This window comes from Chrysochloris asiatica, unplaced genomic scaffold (assembly GCF_000296735.1).
Source record: "Chrysochloris asiatica unplaced genomic scaffold, ChrAsi1.0 scaffold00002, whole genome shotgun sequence".
Taxonomy (NCBI): domain Eukaryota; kingdom Metazoa; phylum Chordata; class Mammalia; order Afrosoricida; family Chrysochloridae; genus Chrysochloris; species Chrysochloris asiatica.
In genome coordinates, this window is record NW_006408520.1 from 33,397,909 (window position 1) to 33,418,052 (window position 20,144).

At 40.0% G+C, this 20,144-nt stretch overlaps 1 protein-coding gene across 2 annotated transcripts in view; it reads left to right on the forward strand.

Moving 5' to 3' along the window:
• Positions 1–20,144, forward strand: part of MCOLN3 (mucolipin 3) — a 38,210-nt gene that overhangs the window by 14,155 nt on the left and 3,911 nt on the right. For both annotated transcript variants that reach the window (XM_006830997.1, XM_006830998.1), the window contains 5 exons: positions 13,210–13,322; positions 13,406–13,555; positions 14,692–14,793; positions 14,899–15,021; positions 17,423–17,629. In XM_006830997.1, the coding sequence (XP_006831060.1) occupies positions 13,210–13,322; positions 13,406–13,555; positions 14,692–14,793; positions 14,899–15,021; positions 17,423–17,629 (695 nt within the window). The remainder of the gene's footprint in view (positions 1–13,209; positions 13,323–13,405; positions 13,556–14,691; positions 14,794–14,898; positions 15,022–17,422; positions 17,630–20,144) is intronic.

The following is a 20,144-nucleotide window of genomic DNA, read 5'->3' on the forward strand; positions in this document are numbered from 1 at the left end:
AAGTGCCAAGAGCTGCCAAAAGAACAAATAGATCTGTATTGGAAGAAGTACAGCCAGAGTGCTCCTTGGAAGCCAGCATGACCAGACTTCGTCTTTCATATTTCAGCCATATTGTCAGGAGGGACCAGTCACTGGAGAAGGATATCATGTTTGGTAAAGTTGAATGTCAGAGAAAAAGAGGAAGACCCCAACAAGATGGATTGGCACAACAGCAGCATCAATGGCCTCAACCGTAGCAACAATTGTGAGGTTGGCCCAGGACCGACAGTGTTTCATTCTGTTGTGCATAGGGTTGCTATGAGTCAGTAGTGACTCGATGGCACTTAACAACAACAATACTCACATAAAACAAAACAAAGACCTACATATACCAAATCAACTGCATGAATAATTTCTAATAGAAAGATCAGTATAAGGCTGGTCTCTATGAGGTGAAGATTATAGATGTCCCAAATGTCAGAATTTTCCAACATGTTATGTTGTTTGTTGTTGTTAGGTGCCATTGAGTTAGTATCAACTCATAGTGACCCTATGAACAACAGAACGAAGCACTGCTCAGTCCTGCTCCAACCTCATAATCATTGCTAAGTTTAAGCCTGTTGATAATGCCACTTTGCCAATCCATCTCGTTGGGGGTCTTCCTCTTTTTCTCTGACCCTCAGTCTTACCAAACATAACATCCTTCTCCAGGGACCGACTCCTCCTGACAATATGTCTGAAGTATGAGAGACAAAGTCTGGCCATCCTGGCTTGCAGGGAGCCTTCTGTCCATACTTCTTCCAGCACAGATTGGTTTGTTCTTTTGGCAGTCGATGGTCCTTTTATTATTCGCCTCCAACACCAAAGCTCAAATGTGTCAATTCTTCTACAGTCTTCCTTAGTCACTGTCCAACTTTCACATGCATATGAGGTTATCGAAAATACCATGGCTTGGGTCAGGTACACCTTAGTCCTCAAACTGTCATCTTTACTCTTGAACATTTTCAAGAGGTCTTGTGCATCAGATTTGCCTAATGCAGTATGTCATTTGATTTATTGACTGCTGCTTCCATGAGTGTTGATGGTTGATCTGACCTTTTGTTTTCTTCCTGTATCATGTTCTTGATGTTATCCCACTACTTTTCTGGTCTTCAATCTTTAGTGTCTAATGAACCAAACCTATTCTTGAAATGGTTTCTAAATTTAGGTGAGATATGTTCAAGGTCATATTCTGGCTCTTGTTTTGGCTGATGATATGGAGCAAAGTGGCAGCAACAATGGGCTTAAGTGTGGCAACAATTGTGAGGTTGTCCTAGGACTGGGCAGTGTTTCGTTCTGTTGTACATAGGTTCACTATGAGTCAGTGCTGACTCGATGGCACCTAACAACAATAACAATGGAGCTTTTTCCACCTTCTCTCTTCACAGATGTAGCTAATTTGATTTCTGTGTATTCCATCCGGTGAGGTCCATGTGTATAGAAATCTTTTATGTTGTTTAAAAAAGGTATTTGTTTTGCCAGAATTAATTCTACAATACTTAACAACAACAACAAGTTGCATTATATAGCGCTGTTGAATAAGCACTAGACTGTTGACTTTAAGGTCAGCAGTTCGACCCCACCAGCCACTCCTTGGGAACCCTATGCAAAGTTGCTGAGTTGTAACTGACTCGTTGGTACTTAAATTGTACTATAGCCACAATACTGGACTCAAGCCTACTAACAATCATGAAGACAACACAGAAGTGGGCAATGTTACTTTGAGATGAAACCTACATGATGCTAACTCACAACAGTTGAATACTCTTAGAATCCTTGAAAATTTGGGTTTTGAGTATAAATATTCAATGCATGGGAACAAACCACAAAGATAGCAATAATAAATCATCTGTTCAAGAAAGCAAAAACAGCAAACCAAAATTACGTACCCACTCATACATTGAAAGGTGTTATTAATGGCTAGAAAATATAATTATTTTTAGAGAACGTGGCAACAAAATTATCTGTATGATCATGCCATGTGCTATGTAAGAAGTACAGTCTGATGAATCATTTTATAAATTAAGACAAAAACTGAAAATGAACAAATCATTTTCTTAATTATAAAATTAGAATGGCATGGAATCCTTATGCACTTTCTTGGCACACTTTTGTATATAGAGGAAACTCAGATAATATTTCTACACATGTCTACTGCAATGCTTTGACGTGAACAGAGAGATTTTATTATTTCATTCCAACAGTGTTTCTAGCAGTCAGTTACATGTAAAATCTAGGAAACAGAATAAATATTTATCTCTTTCCTCATGAAGTAGTGTAAGATATTTGTTAGTTTCAATTAAACAGTTCAGTCTTTTTTATCAAAGTTCCAAGACGAGGTCTCATGAATTCTTTGTACAAAATAAACCTGAAAAGGCAATTGAGAAGGATTAAGGAGCAATCAGGTCTTATCTGAGAACCTCAAAAAATGTCATGGCACGTTATCTGAGGAAATGGCAGAACCTTCCAATTTGTTAGTGTTTTCTGTCTGTCTCATGTTGCCTCGCATGTTGTGGGTGACAAAACAGATATGGTAGAATGTGCTATGTGTCCATTATTATGCTACTTTATAATTCTTCTGAGATCGATGTATTTCTGCCTGGGACATTTATTTTCTGTCTCAGACATCTCCACTTGGTGTAATCAACTAAGTATATATATTATATTTACTCAAACTTTCAGTATTATAAGGATTAGCTTTGCCTTTTGAAATCTGCCCTGTACAGAACATAACTTAGATTTCTGCCACTAAGTAAGAATCTAAACTTCAACTTTGTAGCAATTGTTAAATGCAAACTGTTTTGATACATGAATACAGACTATTTTCAGTTACATTCAAAGCATCAAATACATTGCCAAAAATATGTCATTTTGTTTATAATAGTGTTTCGTTGCATGTCATTAATATAATTTCAGATTATAAAGCACTGAAACTTCTCATGGTAAAATAAAAGATCATAAGTAAAAAGTATTTGCAATGAAGAAGTCATTGATTTTGCAAAATTCTGTCATGCCATCTCCTGAATCCGTTCTATCACCAAGGACGTATTTTCAACTACTGATCCTTCCTCTTTGTTTCCAACCTTTGCAATCCAATTGCCAGTAATTATCAATATATCTTGATTGCATGTTTGATCAATTTGAGACTGAAGAAGCTCATAGAATGCTTCAATTTCATCATCACTGACTTTAGTGGTTAGTGCATAAATTTGAATAATAGTGGTATTAGCTGGTTTTCCTTGTAGGTGTATGGATAGCATCCTATCACAGACAGTGTTGTACTTCAAGACAGATATTGACATGTTCTTTTATGATAAATGTGACATCATTCCTCCTCAATTTGTCATTCCAGGTGTAGTAAAACCATGTGATTGTTAGATTCAAAATGGCCAATACCAGTCCATTTCAGCTCACTAATGCCTAAGATATTGATGTTTATGCATTCCATTTCATTTTTGTCAACTTAAAATTTTCCTAGATTCATATTTCATGCATTCCATGTTCCAGTTACCAATGGTTGTTTACAGCTGTTTTCTCTTCATTTTAAATTGTGCCCCATAAACGAACGAAGGTCCCAAAGACTTTACTCCATTCGCTTCATCATGGTAAACTCTGATTTGAGGAGGCAATTCTTCCCCAGTTATATTTTTAGTGTCATCCAACCTGAGGGGTCATCTTCTGGCATTATATCTGACAATGTTCTGGTGCTCTTTGTCATGTTTATTCAATATTCTGGTGCTGATACTGCTGTTCATAAGGTTTTCAGTGACTGAATTCAGAAGTAGTCTGTTACTCCTTCCTCCTAGTCTATCTTTGTCCGGATGCTCAGCTGAAACCGCCCCACTGTGGGTGACCCTCCTGGTATTTAAAATACCTGTGGCATAGCTTCCAGAACCACAGCAACATACAAGCTACTACAGTACAACAAACCAATAGACAAGTGGTGGTCAGCCTGCCATAGCACTCCAAAATCCCTGGTATCAATCAGCACTCCTCCTTACCTCAGTTCCTAGGGTTCTGCAATACTCTGCAAAGTTGCATAGAACTCACAACTATCAAAAGAGACTACTCATGTAATTATGGAGGCTGGCAAGTCTGAAATCCACAGTGCAGAGATCAGTCTGGGGGATTCTTCTCACCCACATAGTTTTAGGAGCTGAGGAACCCAAATTGGAAGATCAGAGGACAGCATCCTGCATGAGACTTCAGGAGCAGGTGAATCAGGTCAGGTAGTGGGCCAAAAGTTCCAGGACATGGTGATAAGAACCAGATGCAAGATCCAAGGCAAGAGGGTGAACTTTGCCAAAGCAGTCCTGTAAATTGACTTCAAACCAGGCCTCCAACAAAAACTAAGGGTGATGACTTGAATCTAGTAAGGTGAGGACAATCTTAAGCCTTAATTCTACTTTAATCCTTCCTCCTTGTTGCTAAGTGTCTTCTAGTCGGTTTCGGCTCATAGAAACCCAGTATAGAGTTTCCAAGGATCAACTTGTGAGTTTGAACCAACTATCCTGTGGTTCAAACTGACTGACTGTCTTGTGCTTGCTTCCTGTTGTTGTTGTTGTTGTTAAGTGCCATCGAGTCAGTTCTGACCCATACAAACCTGTACAGGTTTCTAAGGAGCAGCTGGTGAGCTTGAACTGCCAACCTTGCAGTTCAAAGCAACTTTGCAGTCCAGTGCATTAACCAACAGCACCACACCAGAACTCCTTAGCCCCACCTTAATCTTCAATCTTTGTTGTAGTTGTTAAGTTCCATGGAGTTGGTTCTGACTTATAGTGATCCTGTATAGAGTTTCCAGGAGTCCTGATATAGTGCTGTAGGATAAACCACAATGTTGGTGGTTCAAACTCACCTTGGAAACCCTGTACAGGGTCACTTTCAGTTGGAACCTACTTGCTGGCACTTAACAACAACAGGGTTTCTGAGGAGCAGCTGGTGGGTTTGAACTGCTGACCTTGTGGTTCGCAGTCTAGTTCTGATCCTAAGCACCACACTAGGAGTCTACCTTAATCCTACTTTATTAACAATTCATTCCAAAAGGGGTCTATAATCACAGGCATGTTGTTGTTGTGTTGTTGTTAAGTGCTGTCGAGTTGGTCGGACTCATAGCGACCCTATATGAGGTTTTAAATCTTACAAGGGAGCAGAAAGCCTCATCTTTCTCCTGAGGAGCAGCTGGTAGATTCAAGCTGCTGGCCTTGTAATAACAACCCTATTTATAACCCACTACACTACCAGGGATCCTTTGTTCAGATCATACTCAAAAATTGCGTTAGGGTTTCTTCTTAATTGATTAACCAAATTTAGATGTGATAGGGGCTTAGAGTAAATAAAATGGAAATTTCCTTATGAATAGTATTCTTTTCACTAATGAGTTACATCAAATATATAAAATCATTTATCACTAATTGAATTGGATCCCTCCAAATTATGTGCCAACTTGGCTGGGTCATGATTCTCAGTGGTTTGGCAGTTATAAAATGATGGAATATAGAGTTATATGATGTTTCCCATGATGTGATCTGATCAGTTAAACCAGTAAGAGGATTAACGGTGGGCTGCAGTAAGCACTGGACCATAAGGCCGATTTGAACCACAAGGTCAGCAGTTCAAACTCACCAAACCCACTCCTTGGAAACCGTGTACAGGGTCACTGTGAGTCAGGACGGACTCCATGGCACTCAACAGCAACAAGAAAGCAATACCTTTAATCCAGTCACAGTCCTGATCCAATGTAAGTAAGTTTACCAGGGTGTGGCCTCCAACAGCTTTTATTTTCAAAAAGATAAAAGAAAGATGTAAGAAGAGACCAAGAGTAGACCAAGAAAGAAGAGCCAGGAGTAGAGTGCACCATTGGACCCGGGGTCCCTGCACTACGAAGCTCTTGGTGGTGACGGTCATGTGCCATGGAGTTGGTTCTGACTCTGTTGTTAGGTGCCATCGAGTCGGTACCAACCCATAGTGACCTTATGCACAGCAGAATGAAACACTGCCCGATGCTGGGCCAACCTCACTGTTGTTGTCACGCTTGAGTCCATCGATGCTGTCATTTAGCCAATCCATCTCGTTGGGGTTCTTCCTCTTTTTCTCTGACCCTCCATCCTACCAAACATGATATCTTTCTCCAGCGACTGGTCCCTCCTGACAATATGTCTGAAGTGTGAGAGACGAAGTTTGGCCATCGTGGCCTCCAAGGAGCACTCTGGCTGCACTTCTTCCAACACGGATCTATTGGTTCTTTTGGCAGACTATGGCACTTTCAGTATTATCCTCCAACACCATAACTCAGAAGCATCAATTCTTCTACGGTCTTCCTTATTCACCGTGCAACTTTCGCATGCATATGAAGGGATTGAAAATACCATGGCTTGTATCAAGCGCACCTTAGTCTTCAAGCTGACACATCTTTGCTCTTCAGCACTTTAAAAAGGTCTTGTGCAGCAGATTTGCCTAATGCAATTCATCGACTGATTTCTTGACTGCTGCTTCCATGACTGTTGATGGTTGATTCAAGAAGAATGAAGTCCTTTTCTCCATTAATAAGAATGTTGTTTATTGGTCCAGTGGTGAGTATTTTTGTTTTCTTTACATCGAGATGCAATCCACACCGAAGGCTGTGGTCTTTGATCTTCATGAGTAAATACTTTAAGTCCTCTTCACTTTCAGCAAGCAAGGTTGTAGCATCTGCATATCACAGGTTGTTAATGAATCGTCCTCCAATCCTGGTGCAACATTTTTCTTCATGTAACCCAGGTTCTTGGATTATTTGCATAGCATACAGGTTAACTAAGTATGGTGAAAGAATACAACCCTTCTCACACCTTTCTTAATTTTAAACCATTCAATGTTCCCATCTTCTGTTTGAACAACTGCCTCTTGGTCCATGTACAGATTCCTCATGAGCACAATTAACTGTTCCAGAATACTCATACTTGCCCATATTGTCCATAGCTTGTTATGATCCACACAATCAAAAGCCTTCACGTAGTCAATAAAGCACAGGTAAACATCTTTCTGATATTCTCTGATTTCAGCCAAGATCCATCTGACATCAGCAATGATATCCCTTGTTCCACGGCCTCTTCTGAATCTGGCTTGAACCTCTGGAAGTTCCCTGTCAATGTATGCTTGCAGCTGTTTCTGTATTACCTGTAGTAAAACTTTACTCACATGGGATATCTGACTCATAGCGACCCTATATATGGTTTCTGGGGCTGTAAATCTTTACAGGAGCAGAAAGCCTCATCTTTCTCCCACAGAGCGACTGGTAGTTTCAAACTGCTGACCTTGCAGTTAGCAGCCCAATTTGTAACACATTATGCTATAAGAACTCCTTTGTTGTTGTTGTCAAGTGCCGTGGAGTCAGTTATGACTCATAGTAAACCTGTATAAGATTTCCAAGGAATGACTGGTAAGCCTGAACTGCTGCCCATATGGTTCAAACCGACTTTGCAGTGCAGTGCATTAACCCACAGAGCCACACCAGAACTTCACCAGAGCTTCTTAGATCCAGGGGTAGACTGATGCCAAGACACATGGAGATCTCTGAGGAATGTTAGGCCTACAGATGCTGAAAGGAAACAAGGACCTTTCCTCAGAGCTGACACTCTGAATTCAGACTTTGAAAGCCTCCTGAACTTTGAAAAAATCAATTTCTGTTTGTTAAAGCCATCTACTTGAGGTACTGCTGTTATAACAGCACTAGATAATTAAGACACCATTTAATCACAAACTTTATTTTATTATGCCTGTTTCATCATCTGTAAAAATTCTATTTCTCCACAAAGGTTAGAATAGGAAACTGAGAGCATATTGAAACATCTGCCACATCAGCTTTCTAGCACATGTTTCTTAGTTTTTGTTTTTAAAAGCAGAATTAGACATCTGTGTAGCAACAACTATATGCCTCTTGGCAAACATTACTGGGATGCATTATTTTAGAAGTAATCTTAGGTACTTTTATCTTTTTGCCTGTGCTGAGCAGTCTAACCCATTTCTTAAAACTATGCCCCACAGCAGAGTACATGAGGCATAGGGTTTCTAAAGTCAATTGTCAGACCATTCTTACTAGTATGTTTTAGTCTGGAATCTCCACTGACGTATTCAGCATCATTTTGTTGTTGTTGTTGTTAAGTGCCATCCAGCTGGTACTGACTCACAGCAACCCTGTGTAGGGTTTCCAAGGAGCAGCTGGTGAGCTTGAACCACAGACCTTGCAGTTCAAATGACTTTGCAGTCTGATGCATTATCCTACAGCGCCACACCAGTATCATAGCAACACACAAATTTCCACTGGCTGATGAGTGCTGGATGTGCTTGAGGTCCATTTGTGGCAACTGAACCCAGGCCTGCCACATGGAAGACAGAAATTCTACCATTGTTGTTGTCTAGGTTGTTAGGTGCCGTCAAATCAGTTCCAACTTGTTGTGCTCTTACACACAGCAATTCTTTGAGCTTGAGAAATGCTGAGTGTGTTCTTCATTTTTAGTTTTCTAGCTCCAGGACTTTGCACATTTCAGTATACTTAACTTTGTCTTCTTAAACTTTTCTATTCTGTCCTTTTACTTCCTAATTTCACTTTAACATCTCTATGTTCAAGAGCAAGTTTCAAAGTCTCTTTTGACATCCATTTTGGGCTTCTCTTTCATTACTGTCTTTTTAATGACCTTTTGCTTTCTTCCTGTATGATGCTCTTGATATCATCCCACAACTCTAATGCATCAAATGTCTAATGCATCAAATCGGTTCTTGAAGTGGTCTCTAAATTAAGGTGGGATATGTTTAAGGTCACATTTTGGCTCTCATGAACTTTTAATTATCTTTAGCTTCAGCCTGAACTAGCATGTAAGCAATTGATGGCCTGTTCCACTGTCTGCCCCTGGCTTTGTTTCAGCTGATGATATTGACCTTTTCTACCATCTCTTCTCACAGATTTAGTCAATTTGATTTCTCTGTGTTCCATCTGGTGAGATCCATGTGTATGGTCATCTTTTATGTTGTTTTAAAAATGTATTGGCAATGAATAAATCATTGGTATTGCAAAATTCTTCCTCAGTCTGTAACCCCAGCTGAAGCCTGACCACCATTGGCAACCTTGCTGGTATTTCGAATATCAGTGGCATCAAGTTGTTGTTAGGTGCCATCAAGTCAGTACTGACTCATAGCAACCCTATGCACTACAGAATGAAACACTGCCCTATCCTGGGCCAACCTCACAATTGTTGCCACACTTGAGCCCATTGTTCTCCAGTATTCTTTCTATGACCACTGCTATATTTTTCAACTATTGATCCTTGTCTTCATTTCCAACCTTTGTATTCCAATCGCCAGTAATTATTAATGCATTTTGATTTCGTGTTTGATCCACTTCAGACTAAAGAAATTGATAAAATTCCTTAATTTCACCATCACTAACTATAGTGGTTGGTACATAAATTTGAATAATAGTTGTATTAACTGATTTTCCTTATAGGTGTTATATCCTATCACATGCTATATTGCACTTCAAGACAGATCTTAAAATGTTCTTTTTGATGATGAATGCAATGGCATTCCTCTTTAGTTTATTGTTCTTGGCATAGTAAGCAGTATGATTGTCAGATTAAAAATGACCAATACCAGTCCATTTCAGCTTACTAATATTTAGAATATCAGTCTTTACTCTTTCCATTTCATTTTTGACAACTTCCAATTTTCCTAGATTCATACTTTGTACATTTCATGCTGCAATTATTAATGGATGTTTGCAACCATTACTCCCCATTTTGAATTGTGTCCCATCAGCAAATTAAGTTCCTGAAAGCTTTACTCCATGCACGTCATCATGGTCAACTCTACTTTGAAGAGGTAGCTCTTCCCCAGTTGTGTTTTGAGTGCCTTCCAACCTGAAGGGCTCATCTTTCAGCACTATATCTGACAATGCTCTGCTGCTATTCGTAATATTTTCATCTTCAGAAAATATATCTGATAATGTCCCCCTGCTATTCATAAGATTTTCAGTGGCCAAAGATTCAGAAGTAGTCCTCCTCTCCTTATTCCTGTCTTCCTCAGTCTGTAACCCCAGCTGAAGCCTGACCACCACTGGCAACCTTGCTGGTATTTTGAATATCAGTGGCATCAAGTTGTTGTTAGGTGCCATCAAGTCAGTACTGACTCATAGCAACCCTATGCACTACGGAATGAAACACTGCCCTATCCTGGGCCAACCTCACAATTGTTGCCACACTTGAACCCATTGATGGTGCCACTTTGCCAATCCATCTCGCTGAAGTTCTTCCTCTTTTTCTCTGACCCTCCACCTTACCAAGCATGCTATCCTTCTCCAGCTACTAGTCTCTCCTGACAATATGTCAGAAGTATGAGAGATGAAGTTTGGCCATCCTGGCCGCCAAGGAGCACTCTGGCTGTACTTCTTCGAACACAGATCTTTTGGTTCTTTTGGCATCTCACAGCACTTTCAATATTCTCCTCCAACACCATAACTAAAAATCATCAGTTCTTCTAAAGTCTTCCTTATTCACTGTCCAACTTTCACATGCATATAAGGTTATTGAAAATACCATGGCTTGGGTCAGGTCCTCAAGCAAAGAGCTGACATCTTTGCTCTTCAACACTTTAAAAAGGTCTGTGCAGGACATTTGCCTAATGCAATACATCCTATGATTTCTTGACTGCTGCTTCCATGAATGTTGATAGTTGATCCAAGAAGAATGAAGTCCTTCATAACTTAAATCTTTTCTCCACTGATAAGAATGTTGTTTATTGGTCCAGTGGGAGGATTTTTGTTTTCTTTACATTGAGATGTAATCCATACCAAAAGCTGTGCTCTTTGATCTTCATCAGTAAATATTTTAAGTCTTCTTCACTTTCAGCAAGCAAGGTTGTATCATCTGCATATCACAGGTTGTTAATGAGTCTTCCTCCAATCCTGATGCCACATTTTTCTTCATGTAACCCAGCTTCTCGGATGATTTGCTCAGCATATAGGCTAAATAAGTATGGTGAAAGAATACAACTCTGTCGCACACCTTTTTTAATTTTAAACCGTTCAGTGTTCCCATGTTCTGTTTGAACAACTGCCTCTTGGTTCATGTACAGATTCTTCATGAGCACAATTAAGTGTTCTGTGAGGGAAAGAGTCACTTTCCCTGGCAGCTCAGGACCATGATCTCCAGGGACACTAGGTTGATTGGCACAGCATAGGCCATAAAGAAAATATTGTACATCCTACTTTTAGTAAGTTGCTACTGGGATCTTGATAGATTATGAGCAGCCATCTCATGTACAACTATTGGTTTCTCCCCCTTGGGAGCAAAGAGTGAAGGAAATCAAAGGTGCATGGAAACAATTAGCCTAGTGAACTGAACTAATGGATCACATGAACACCATCTCCACAGCCCTGAAACCAGAAGAACTAGATAGTGCCCAACTATCACTATCAACTGCTCTGAAAGGAATCATAATAGAAGGTCCTGGACAGAGTGGGAGAAAAATGTGGAATAAAACTGAAAATCATTAAAAAAAACACCAGACTTGGTGGAACCCCCTAGATTATGACCCTTAGCCACCCTTCAAGTCCAAAACTCGATATAAATGGAGAAAATATTGAAGTTGTCAAAGACTTCATTTTGCTCAGATCAACCATCAACACTCATGGAAGCCGTAGTCAAGAAATCAAACAGTGTATTTCATTGGCCAAACCTGTGGCACAAGGCCTCTTTAAAGTATTGGAGAACAAAGATGTCAGCTTGAGAACTAAGGTGCTCCTGACCCAAGCCATGGCATTTAATAATCTCATATGCATGTGAAAAGTTGGACAGTGAATAAAGAATTGATGTAGAAGAATTGATGCAGTAGTGGTATGGTGTTGAAGGAGAATATTGAAAGTACCATGGACTGTCAAAAGAACAAATAGATCTGTGCTGAAAGAAATACAGCCGGAGTGCTCCTTGGAAGCCAGCATGGCCAGACTTCATCTCTCACACTTCAGACACATTGTCAGGAGGGACCAGGCCCTTGAGAAGAATACCATTTTTGGTAAAGTAGAGGATCAGAGAAAAAGAGGAAGACCCCCAGCATGATGAATTGGCACAATGGCAGCAGCAATGGGCTCAAACGTAGCAATGATTGTGAGGTTGGCCCAGGACTGGGTAGTGTTTTGTTCTGTTGTACATAGGGTCTCTATGAGTTGGAACTGACTTGATGACACCTAATAACAACAGTAACAAGTCTAGAACTGAACTCACACCCATGATTCAATTTTCAACCTAATAATAGATGGGTCTATAGAGGGCACAGTAACATTGGGGAGATACGCAAACCTTATTATAATCAACTATTTGACATCAAAAGGACAGCATTTACCCAAGGACAAGTTCAGAATTGTTTGGAGGAAGGGAAACATAATAGAGAGGAAGTGGGATAAACCATGTTACTTTATGGGGATTGCAGTCATACACAACAAAATGTGTTTGAACTGTAAAATGAAATACTGATTTGCTCTGTAAATCTTCAAACAATTCACAAGAAAAAGTTTAAAAAAATTCTATCACTGAGCGACCATTGCCTTTCCAATACATATTAGCTATATCTTTTTCATATAACTTCTGTCTGAAATAGTTCATACATTCGGTCACTTCTTTACTTGTCTCCCTCTGGTAGAAAAAAAGTTTCACACGATCAGAGAGGCATCTTGTCTAAATCTTGTTCGTTGCTATATCCTCAGTACTTGAAAAAAGCTTCTCACATAGTGGATGGTTAATAAATACTGTTTGCCTAGATAAAAACAATTTTAATAAGATATGAAAGCGGGTGGCTAACTGTATTGAAAACAAAAGAGTATAAGCTGGTAACAAAGATCTTTGATAGTATGATTATGTTTGCAAGAAAGACTTTTAACCTCCTTTAAATTCTAGTTGTTGTTAAGTGCCATCAAGTCAGTTCTGACTCAGAACAACCCAAGGAGCAGCTGCTGGGTTTGAACTGCCAACCTTGTGATTATCCAGTGCTTATCCTACAGTGAGTGCCACACCAGGAGTCCCATGTTTATCAGAGCAGCTTCTTCTCTTTACTGTCCTTTTGGAAAGAATATGTGAATTATGTAAATTCATCTAAAAAAAAAAAAAAAAAGCGTATACGTCATGAAATCTGTGTCCTGCTACATAAATAGGTAATCTTCTTTCCCCCCAGTTCAGAAGAACACTCATTACATGATGATCTTTGATGCTTTTGTCATCCTGACCTGCTTGGCTTCACTAATTCTCTGCGTTCGATCTGTGATCAGAGGACTTCAGCTTCAGCAGGTAGGGGCTTGGGTTTCCTAAATGCTACTGACATTTTGATTGACAGAGGATCTCATTACAGCTCTCCTCTCTTTTCCCTAAAGGAATTTGTCCATTTTTTCCTCATTCGTTATAAAAAAGAAGTTTCTGTTTCTGATCAAATGGAATTTGTCAATAGATGGTACATCATGATTATTATTAGTGATATATTGACAATCATTGGATCAATTCTGAAAATGGAAATTCAAGCTAAGGTACTTCAAGGCACAGTCCTTGGACATCGTTTTTCTGTCTACATTGTCTCTAATCAGTGACTTTAAATAGCACCCATATGTCAATGACCCCCAAATCTTTATCTGCAGCTTGATAGTGTCCTCTCAAATATACAACTGCCTATTCTACGTCTCCACTTTGATGTCTAAAACAGAATTCCTAGAATCCCTACACCCACGGTCTGATAGCCTTTGTAATTGCAATTAATGACAACTCTTTTCAGCTTCTCAAGCCAAAAAAAAGCATCGATTCATCCTTGACTCCTCTCTTTCTCTAATATTCCCTCTTCATATCTAATCCAAGAGGAAATATTGTTTGTCTGTCTTCAAAATTCACCTCATCACCTCCTGGGAACCAATCCATTCCCAGGTTGGTTTCAAGCTGCCATCAACTCTCACCTGTATTCTCAGTAGCCTCCTTGCTTGGTTTCCCAGCATCACCCTTAATACCCAACAATTTGCTCTCAACCACAGTAGCCAAAGTTAGGTCATATAGCACTCCCTTGTTCAAAACTCTCAGATCTCCTCAACTTACGTAGAATAGAAGATGAAGTTGTTAAAGCACTCAGAAGGCCCTGTACTAATTGTCCCTTTTTCCTCTGTGCCCACACTCTCTCCCCATAAACTTACTCCAGTCCCCATCACTCAGTCTCCCCATCACTCACTCACTCCCTATCACTCACTGGATTCATTAGACTTACTATGTTGCCAGATGCCCTCTTACCTCAGGAACTTTGCACTTGCTGGTCCCTGTGCCTGGAAAACTCTTCTGTCATTTTGTCCTTGTTTTGTTTTCTCACTTTTCATTAAGTCCGTCCCTACCTTCAGAGATCAACATATTGAAAATTGAAACTCCATACCCATTTCCTACTGCTTCCCCTGACTTTTCTCTTCAGTTCTTATCATCAAACCAGTGTACCAAAGGTTTTGTTAATTTTTTCTAATGTCTCTTCCCTCAGTAGAACATAAGTCTCATAAGTGCATGGAATGTTTTATATTTGGTTGTTGCTTTATCTTTATCACTTAGAATAATGTCAGGACTATAATGAGTCAATAAATATTTCACCTGAATGGATTTCTGCTATATGATCTGATTTATTTTCCTCACTCTGTCTTAGAGTTTGTCAAGCTATGATGTCTGTAGCATCCTGCTTGGGACTTCTACCCTGCTTGTGTGGCTTGGAGTCATCCGATACCTTGGGTTCTTTCAGAAGTACAATGTAAGGAATTCCATAGATCTCTATGCTGCTAGTATTTCTCTCTCAGTTATTGCACTGCTTAACTGAAGGCCATAGGAATTCTAACGACCTCTCTTCCTTCCACAGCTCCTTATTCTGACCCTTCAGGCAGCACTGCCGAATGTCATCAGGTTCTGCTGCTGTGCGGCTATGATTTATTTAGGCTATTGCTTCTGTGGATGGATTGTCCTGGGTCCTTATCACGATAAGGTACTGGGAAGCTCTCCCCCCTGTTATTCTAAGGCCTTAGAATAGTGCCAGGAGTTTGTTATACTTTTATTAAAAATGTTTTTTTTAGAATATTTGTATTGTGGCAAGTATATGAATAGATAACAAAACATTTGCCATTCCAACATTTTTACATGTCTTAAGTCAGTGGCATTAATTACATTTAACATGTTGTGCAAACAAGCATCACCACTATCAGTTCCAGAGTTTTCCATGGAGCAGTTCTTTTTAGATGAACTCCTGTTACTCTGTGATGTTGCAAGTCGTGTATCTCTTGTCATCTTTATAAACAATTGATACATTGAATCATCTCAAATCCTTTGGGGGGAATATGTCAGATAATTAAATGCTTTTTATCACCAGCAAAATCATCTTTAGTCAACTCGATTCATGGGTATATTGTTGTTATGGCTAGTTGCTGTGAGTCAGCTCTGGCTCACAGCGACCTTACGTGTAACAGAACAGAATGGTGCATGGTCCGTTCCAGCTTCATCATCACTGGTACGTTTGAGTTCATTGTTGTAGCTCTGGTGTCAATCATCTCATGAAGGGTTTCCCTTGTTTTCACTGACACTCTTTCTAGCAAACATGATGTGCTTTTCTACCAATTGGTCTTCCCTCGCTTCTAAGGGACATTCTGGTTCTATTTCTTTTAAGATTGTCTTGTTCATGCTTCTGGAAGTCCACAGTATATTCAATATTCTTTGCCAGTTCAACTGTACATTATAGAAGATTTATATTGGCTAATTTTAAAAAGTAGATCACCAGGTTTTTCTTCCTAGTCTATCATAGTCTGAAAGTTACACTGAAACCTGTCCCATGAGTGATCCTGCTGATGTGTGAAACACCAATGGCATCGCTTCTAGCATCACAGCAACACACAAGCCACCTGACAGAAGGGTGATGCTCTCTGTATACCAGAGCAGACTGTCTAAATGTTGTTATTGCTATGTTCTGTCGAGTCAGCTCCAACTTACAATGACCCTGTGTATGGTTTCTGAGACTTTAAATCTTAGTGGGAGCAGAAAAGCTCATCTTTCTCCTGAGGAGCAGCTGGTGGGCTCTAAAACTGCGGACTTTGTGATTTGCAGTCCAGTGCTTGTGGTGTGGAGCCACTGTGCTCCCCAGGCTATTTGGATACGCCTTCTCAACATGTGACCTTGTAAAAAGTAATATAGGGAGAAGCACAGATAATATTTGATTTTTTTTTTTCTTAAATAGAACTATAATCTCAAAACAGGATCCCTGGTGGTATGATGGTTAAAGCTCTCATCTGCTAACCAAAAAGTCAGTGTTTCAAACCCACCAACTGCTCCTTGAGAGAGAGAAAGATGTGTCGGGCTATTTCTATAAAGATTTGTAGCCTTGGAACTCTATGGGACAGTTCTACTCTGTCCAATAGGCTCATGATGAATCAAAATCAATTCTCTGGCAGTGAGTTTAGCTTTTCTTTCTTTTGCTTTTTATAATCTCAAATAGGGGACATTGGTCAGGCAAGTTTTAGGACTCTTGTCTTCCACATGAGAGACGTGGGGTTCAGTTCCAAGCCAATGCACCTCATGTGTCGTCACTGCTGGACATCAGGGGACGTTGGTATGTTGCTGTGATGCTGACCAGGTTTCAGTGGCACTTCCAGACTACGATGGCCTCCTAGGATAAAAGACCTGGTCATCTACACCTGAAAATCAGTTCATGAAAACCCTCTGGATCTAGTGCTCTGATAGGCAACTGATCATGTTGATATTGCAGGCTCAGGCAGCATTTTGTTCTGAATTTTGTACATGGGACCACCGTCGACTCAGTGACAGCTGATAACACTGGTCTCAAATATGTTGTGGTTGTTAAGGACCGTCGAGTTGTTCCCAACTCATAGTGACCCTGCATAGGGTTTCCAAGGAGCGACTGGTGAGTTTGAACCGCTGACCCTGTGATTCAAACTAACCTTGTGGTTCAGTGCTTATCCTACACCAGGACTTCAGTCTCAAATATACCACTTCCTTGAAAGAAACAGAATTTCAAATGAGAAGTATGGACATGCACTTCTGGTATACCTTGTTGGTACTTGAGTATCTCTGCTGAAACATTTCAAAGATCTTTTTTTCTGAAGTCAAAGGGCAGGAAGAAGACAAATCAGAAAGACACAAAGGGTACAGGCTGGCCTTCTTTTTAAAAAGAGCATCAAGAAGGTGCTGCTTGTCCCAAGAAAACCATTATATGTGTCATGTATCTGAAAAGCAAATGCTTATGGTTTTCTCAGTTAGTCATTTGAAAGGGGTAACTTGGGATATTGGGTTCCATTATTTTAAATATTGTTCCATGAACAAAGTCTCTAACAGGAAGGAACATGGATTAAAAGGATTTTTTTTCTCTTTTCTTTTTCCAGTTTCGTTCTCTGAACATGGTCTCTGAGTGCCTTTTCTCTCTGATAAATGGAGATGACATGTTTGCCACATTTGCAAAAATGCAGCAAAAAAGTTACTTGGTCTGGGTGTTTAGCAGAATCTACCTCTACACATTCATCAGCCTCTTTATATACATGATTTTAAGCCTTTTCATTGCACTAATTACTGATACATATGAAACAATTAAGGTATGTTTGTTTTTTTATCTAAATAATCTTTGTTTAGCATGCCAATAGTTTATTCTGCTAATGAATTGGTATTTAGAGTTATCAAAAACATTGTCACTTTTAAAGAGAAATGCTTCTGGGTGTGTACATTGTTGTTGTTAAGTTACACCGAGTCATTTCCAACTCAAAGTGACTTTGTGTAGGGTTTCGGAGGAAGGGTTGGTGAATTTGAACCACCAACCTTGCGGCTAAAACCAACCTTTCAGTCCAGTGTTTAGCCTACACCACACCAGGATTCTATAAGGTGGGTTTATTTAGAGCTAAAAGTAGCAGCATTCTTTCAGAACTTCTATTGGTTGCGTGGTTGGTTGGTTGGTTAAGTGCTGTTGAGTCATTTCCGACTTAGCGACCTTGTTTAGGATTTCCGAGGAGCCGCTGGTGGATTTAACTGCCAACTTTTTGGTTAGCAGTCTTCTCCTACAGCACCACACTAGGACTCCAGAACTTGTATGTTGTTGTTGTTAAGTGCTGTTGAGTCAGATTCGACACATAGTGACCCTGTAGAGGATTTCCAAGGAGTGGCTGGTGGGTTTGAACTGCCGACCTTTTGATTCGCACCACTCCACGAGTCTAGAACTTGTATAGTGGCAGTAAAATTTAGTATCCACTAGGGGAAGAAATTGATGGAATATTAAAGTCTTTGGGGTGAAGATTGAGAAACAATAAACTAAGGAGAAATCGAATTTCTAGGATGTTGAAAGTTTGGTCTCTAAGTAATTGTGCACATTCAAGCATGCTTTTAAACCATTTATTAGAATTATATGAGTCAATAGACATTGGGTGAGTAAAACAGTTGGCGTTTCAGTTCCCTAAATTTGTGTGGGGAATTTTTAAAAGGTAACTGTCAGAAAGACACATGTGCTTCTTCATTTGGAGCTGTTATGAAACCCTGTGTAGGGTCACTATGAGTCGGAACTGACTCCACAGTACTTAACAACAACATGAGGGAACCCATTCATCTTTGTGGGGTCCTGCATGGTACAACACCAAGGGGCCCAACCTCTACAATAATAAAAAGATTAATATGCTTGTATGGAAAGTACTTGCCATGTATCCTTTCTACACTTAGAAAGCTGATTGGAAAAGCTATTGCCATTTATATTGTCACTCAATATGAGTTCTTTTAAAACTCAGTGTGAGCCCCTTAAAATATGGCAAGGCAGAATAACTATCTCTATAGATTTAAGTTTCTAATAACTGTACACTGTTAGATGTGGTATTGGCATATTGAGGATTTTTCTTTCTGCATATGAGTGGAGAAATAAAACATGGCACTATGTGATTGGTTCCAGGGATAAAGAGAAGGCAGTAGTTTAGAATGAATTGTTGTTGTTAAGTGCCATCCAGTTGGTACTGACTCACAGCAACCCTGTATAGGGTTTCCAAGGAGCAGCTGGTGAGCTTGAACCACTGACCTTGCAGCTCAAACGACTTTGCAGTATGACACATTTAGCCCACTGCGCCACAACAGGACTCCAGCTGGTAATTACGAATACCTTATTTGTGAAGCCAGAGTGTTGGCTTCATTCTGTTGAACTAGATATCAGAGACTAGCTGTTGCCCTCCCTCTCCTCAGTATTTGCCTGGCGATGTATGTTTCTTAATGTGCATAAATATGACACTAGCCATTCCTCCCAGTAACTGTTTCATTGGGTTCAGTAATCCATTGCAGTCATGGGATTTATTAAGGAAGTTAACAAGTTCTAATACAGGATAAGAAAATGCTCAGGGCACAGTTGATCCAGTCAGCTGCTCATAAGAACACACCATTCCACCATAAGCCTCAGACTGAAGGCTCTTGGCCTTAGTTTCATGGGTCAGCAAACCTAACTCCCCAACCTAAGTGCCTAGAGGAACCCCACTCTTCAAGCAAGCTTCCTGCCCAAAGTCGCTCAGCTTTACTAGCTGTGTGGACTGGGAAGCCTAATGCTCTGTCTTCCGCTCTGGTTCTTGGTTCTGCTGCCACTCCTCGGGTATCATAGCATTCTGTCTGTGAGTCAAGGAGGTTCAATGCACAGAGGTCTCAGGTTCTAAAGGATGTGTTCCACTCCAGGGTCTTTCTTCTCGATGGTAGTGAGATGGTTCTGAGATGGTTCATTTTAGACCCATGCTAGAGTTTCAAGTTTTTACAATTACAATGAACTCTGCTAACATCCACGGCTGAATTACATCATCCTATCTGTATATTTTCCCACCTTCTCTTATGCAGACCCACAGGACAGGAATGTCTGGTGGGAGTTACAGATTATGGCTAGAAGAAACATTAGATAATTCCCAATGAAACTTGCTCTCCAGCGTAGAGATGCTAGAGCAAATGGAAGAAATGAGAAGGTACAAGAGAGGAACAGAAAATTTCACAGGTCAGCTTGAGAAGACAAAGTCAAATATTACAACAAAATGTGCAAAGATCTGGAGTCAGAAAACCAAAAGGTTAGAAAATGCTTAGCATTTCGCAAGCTGGGGAAACTGAAGAAAA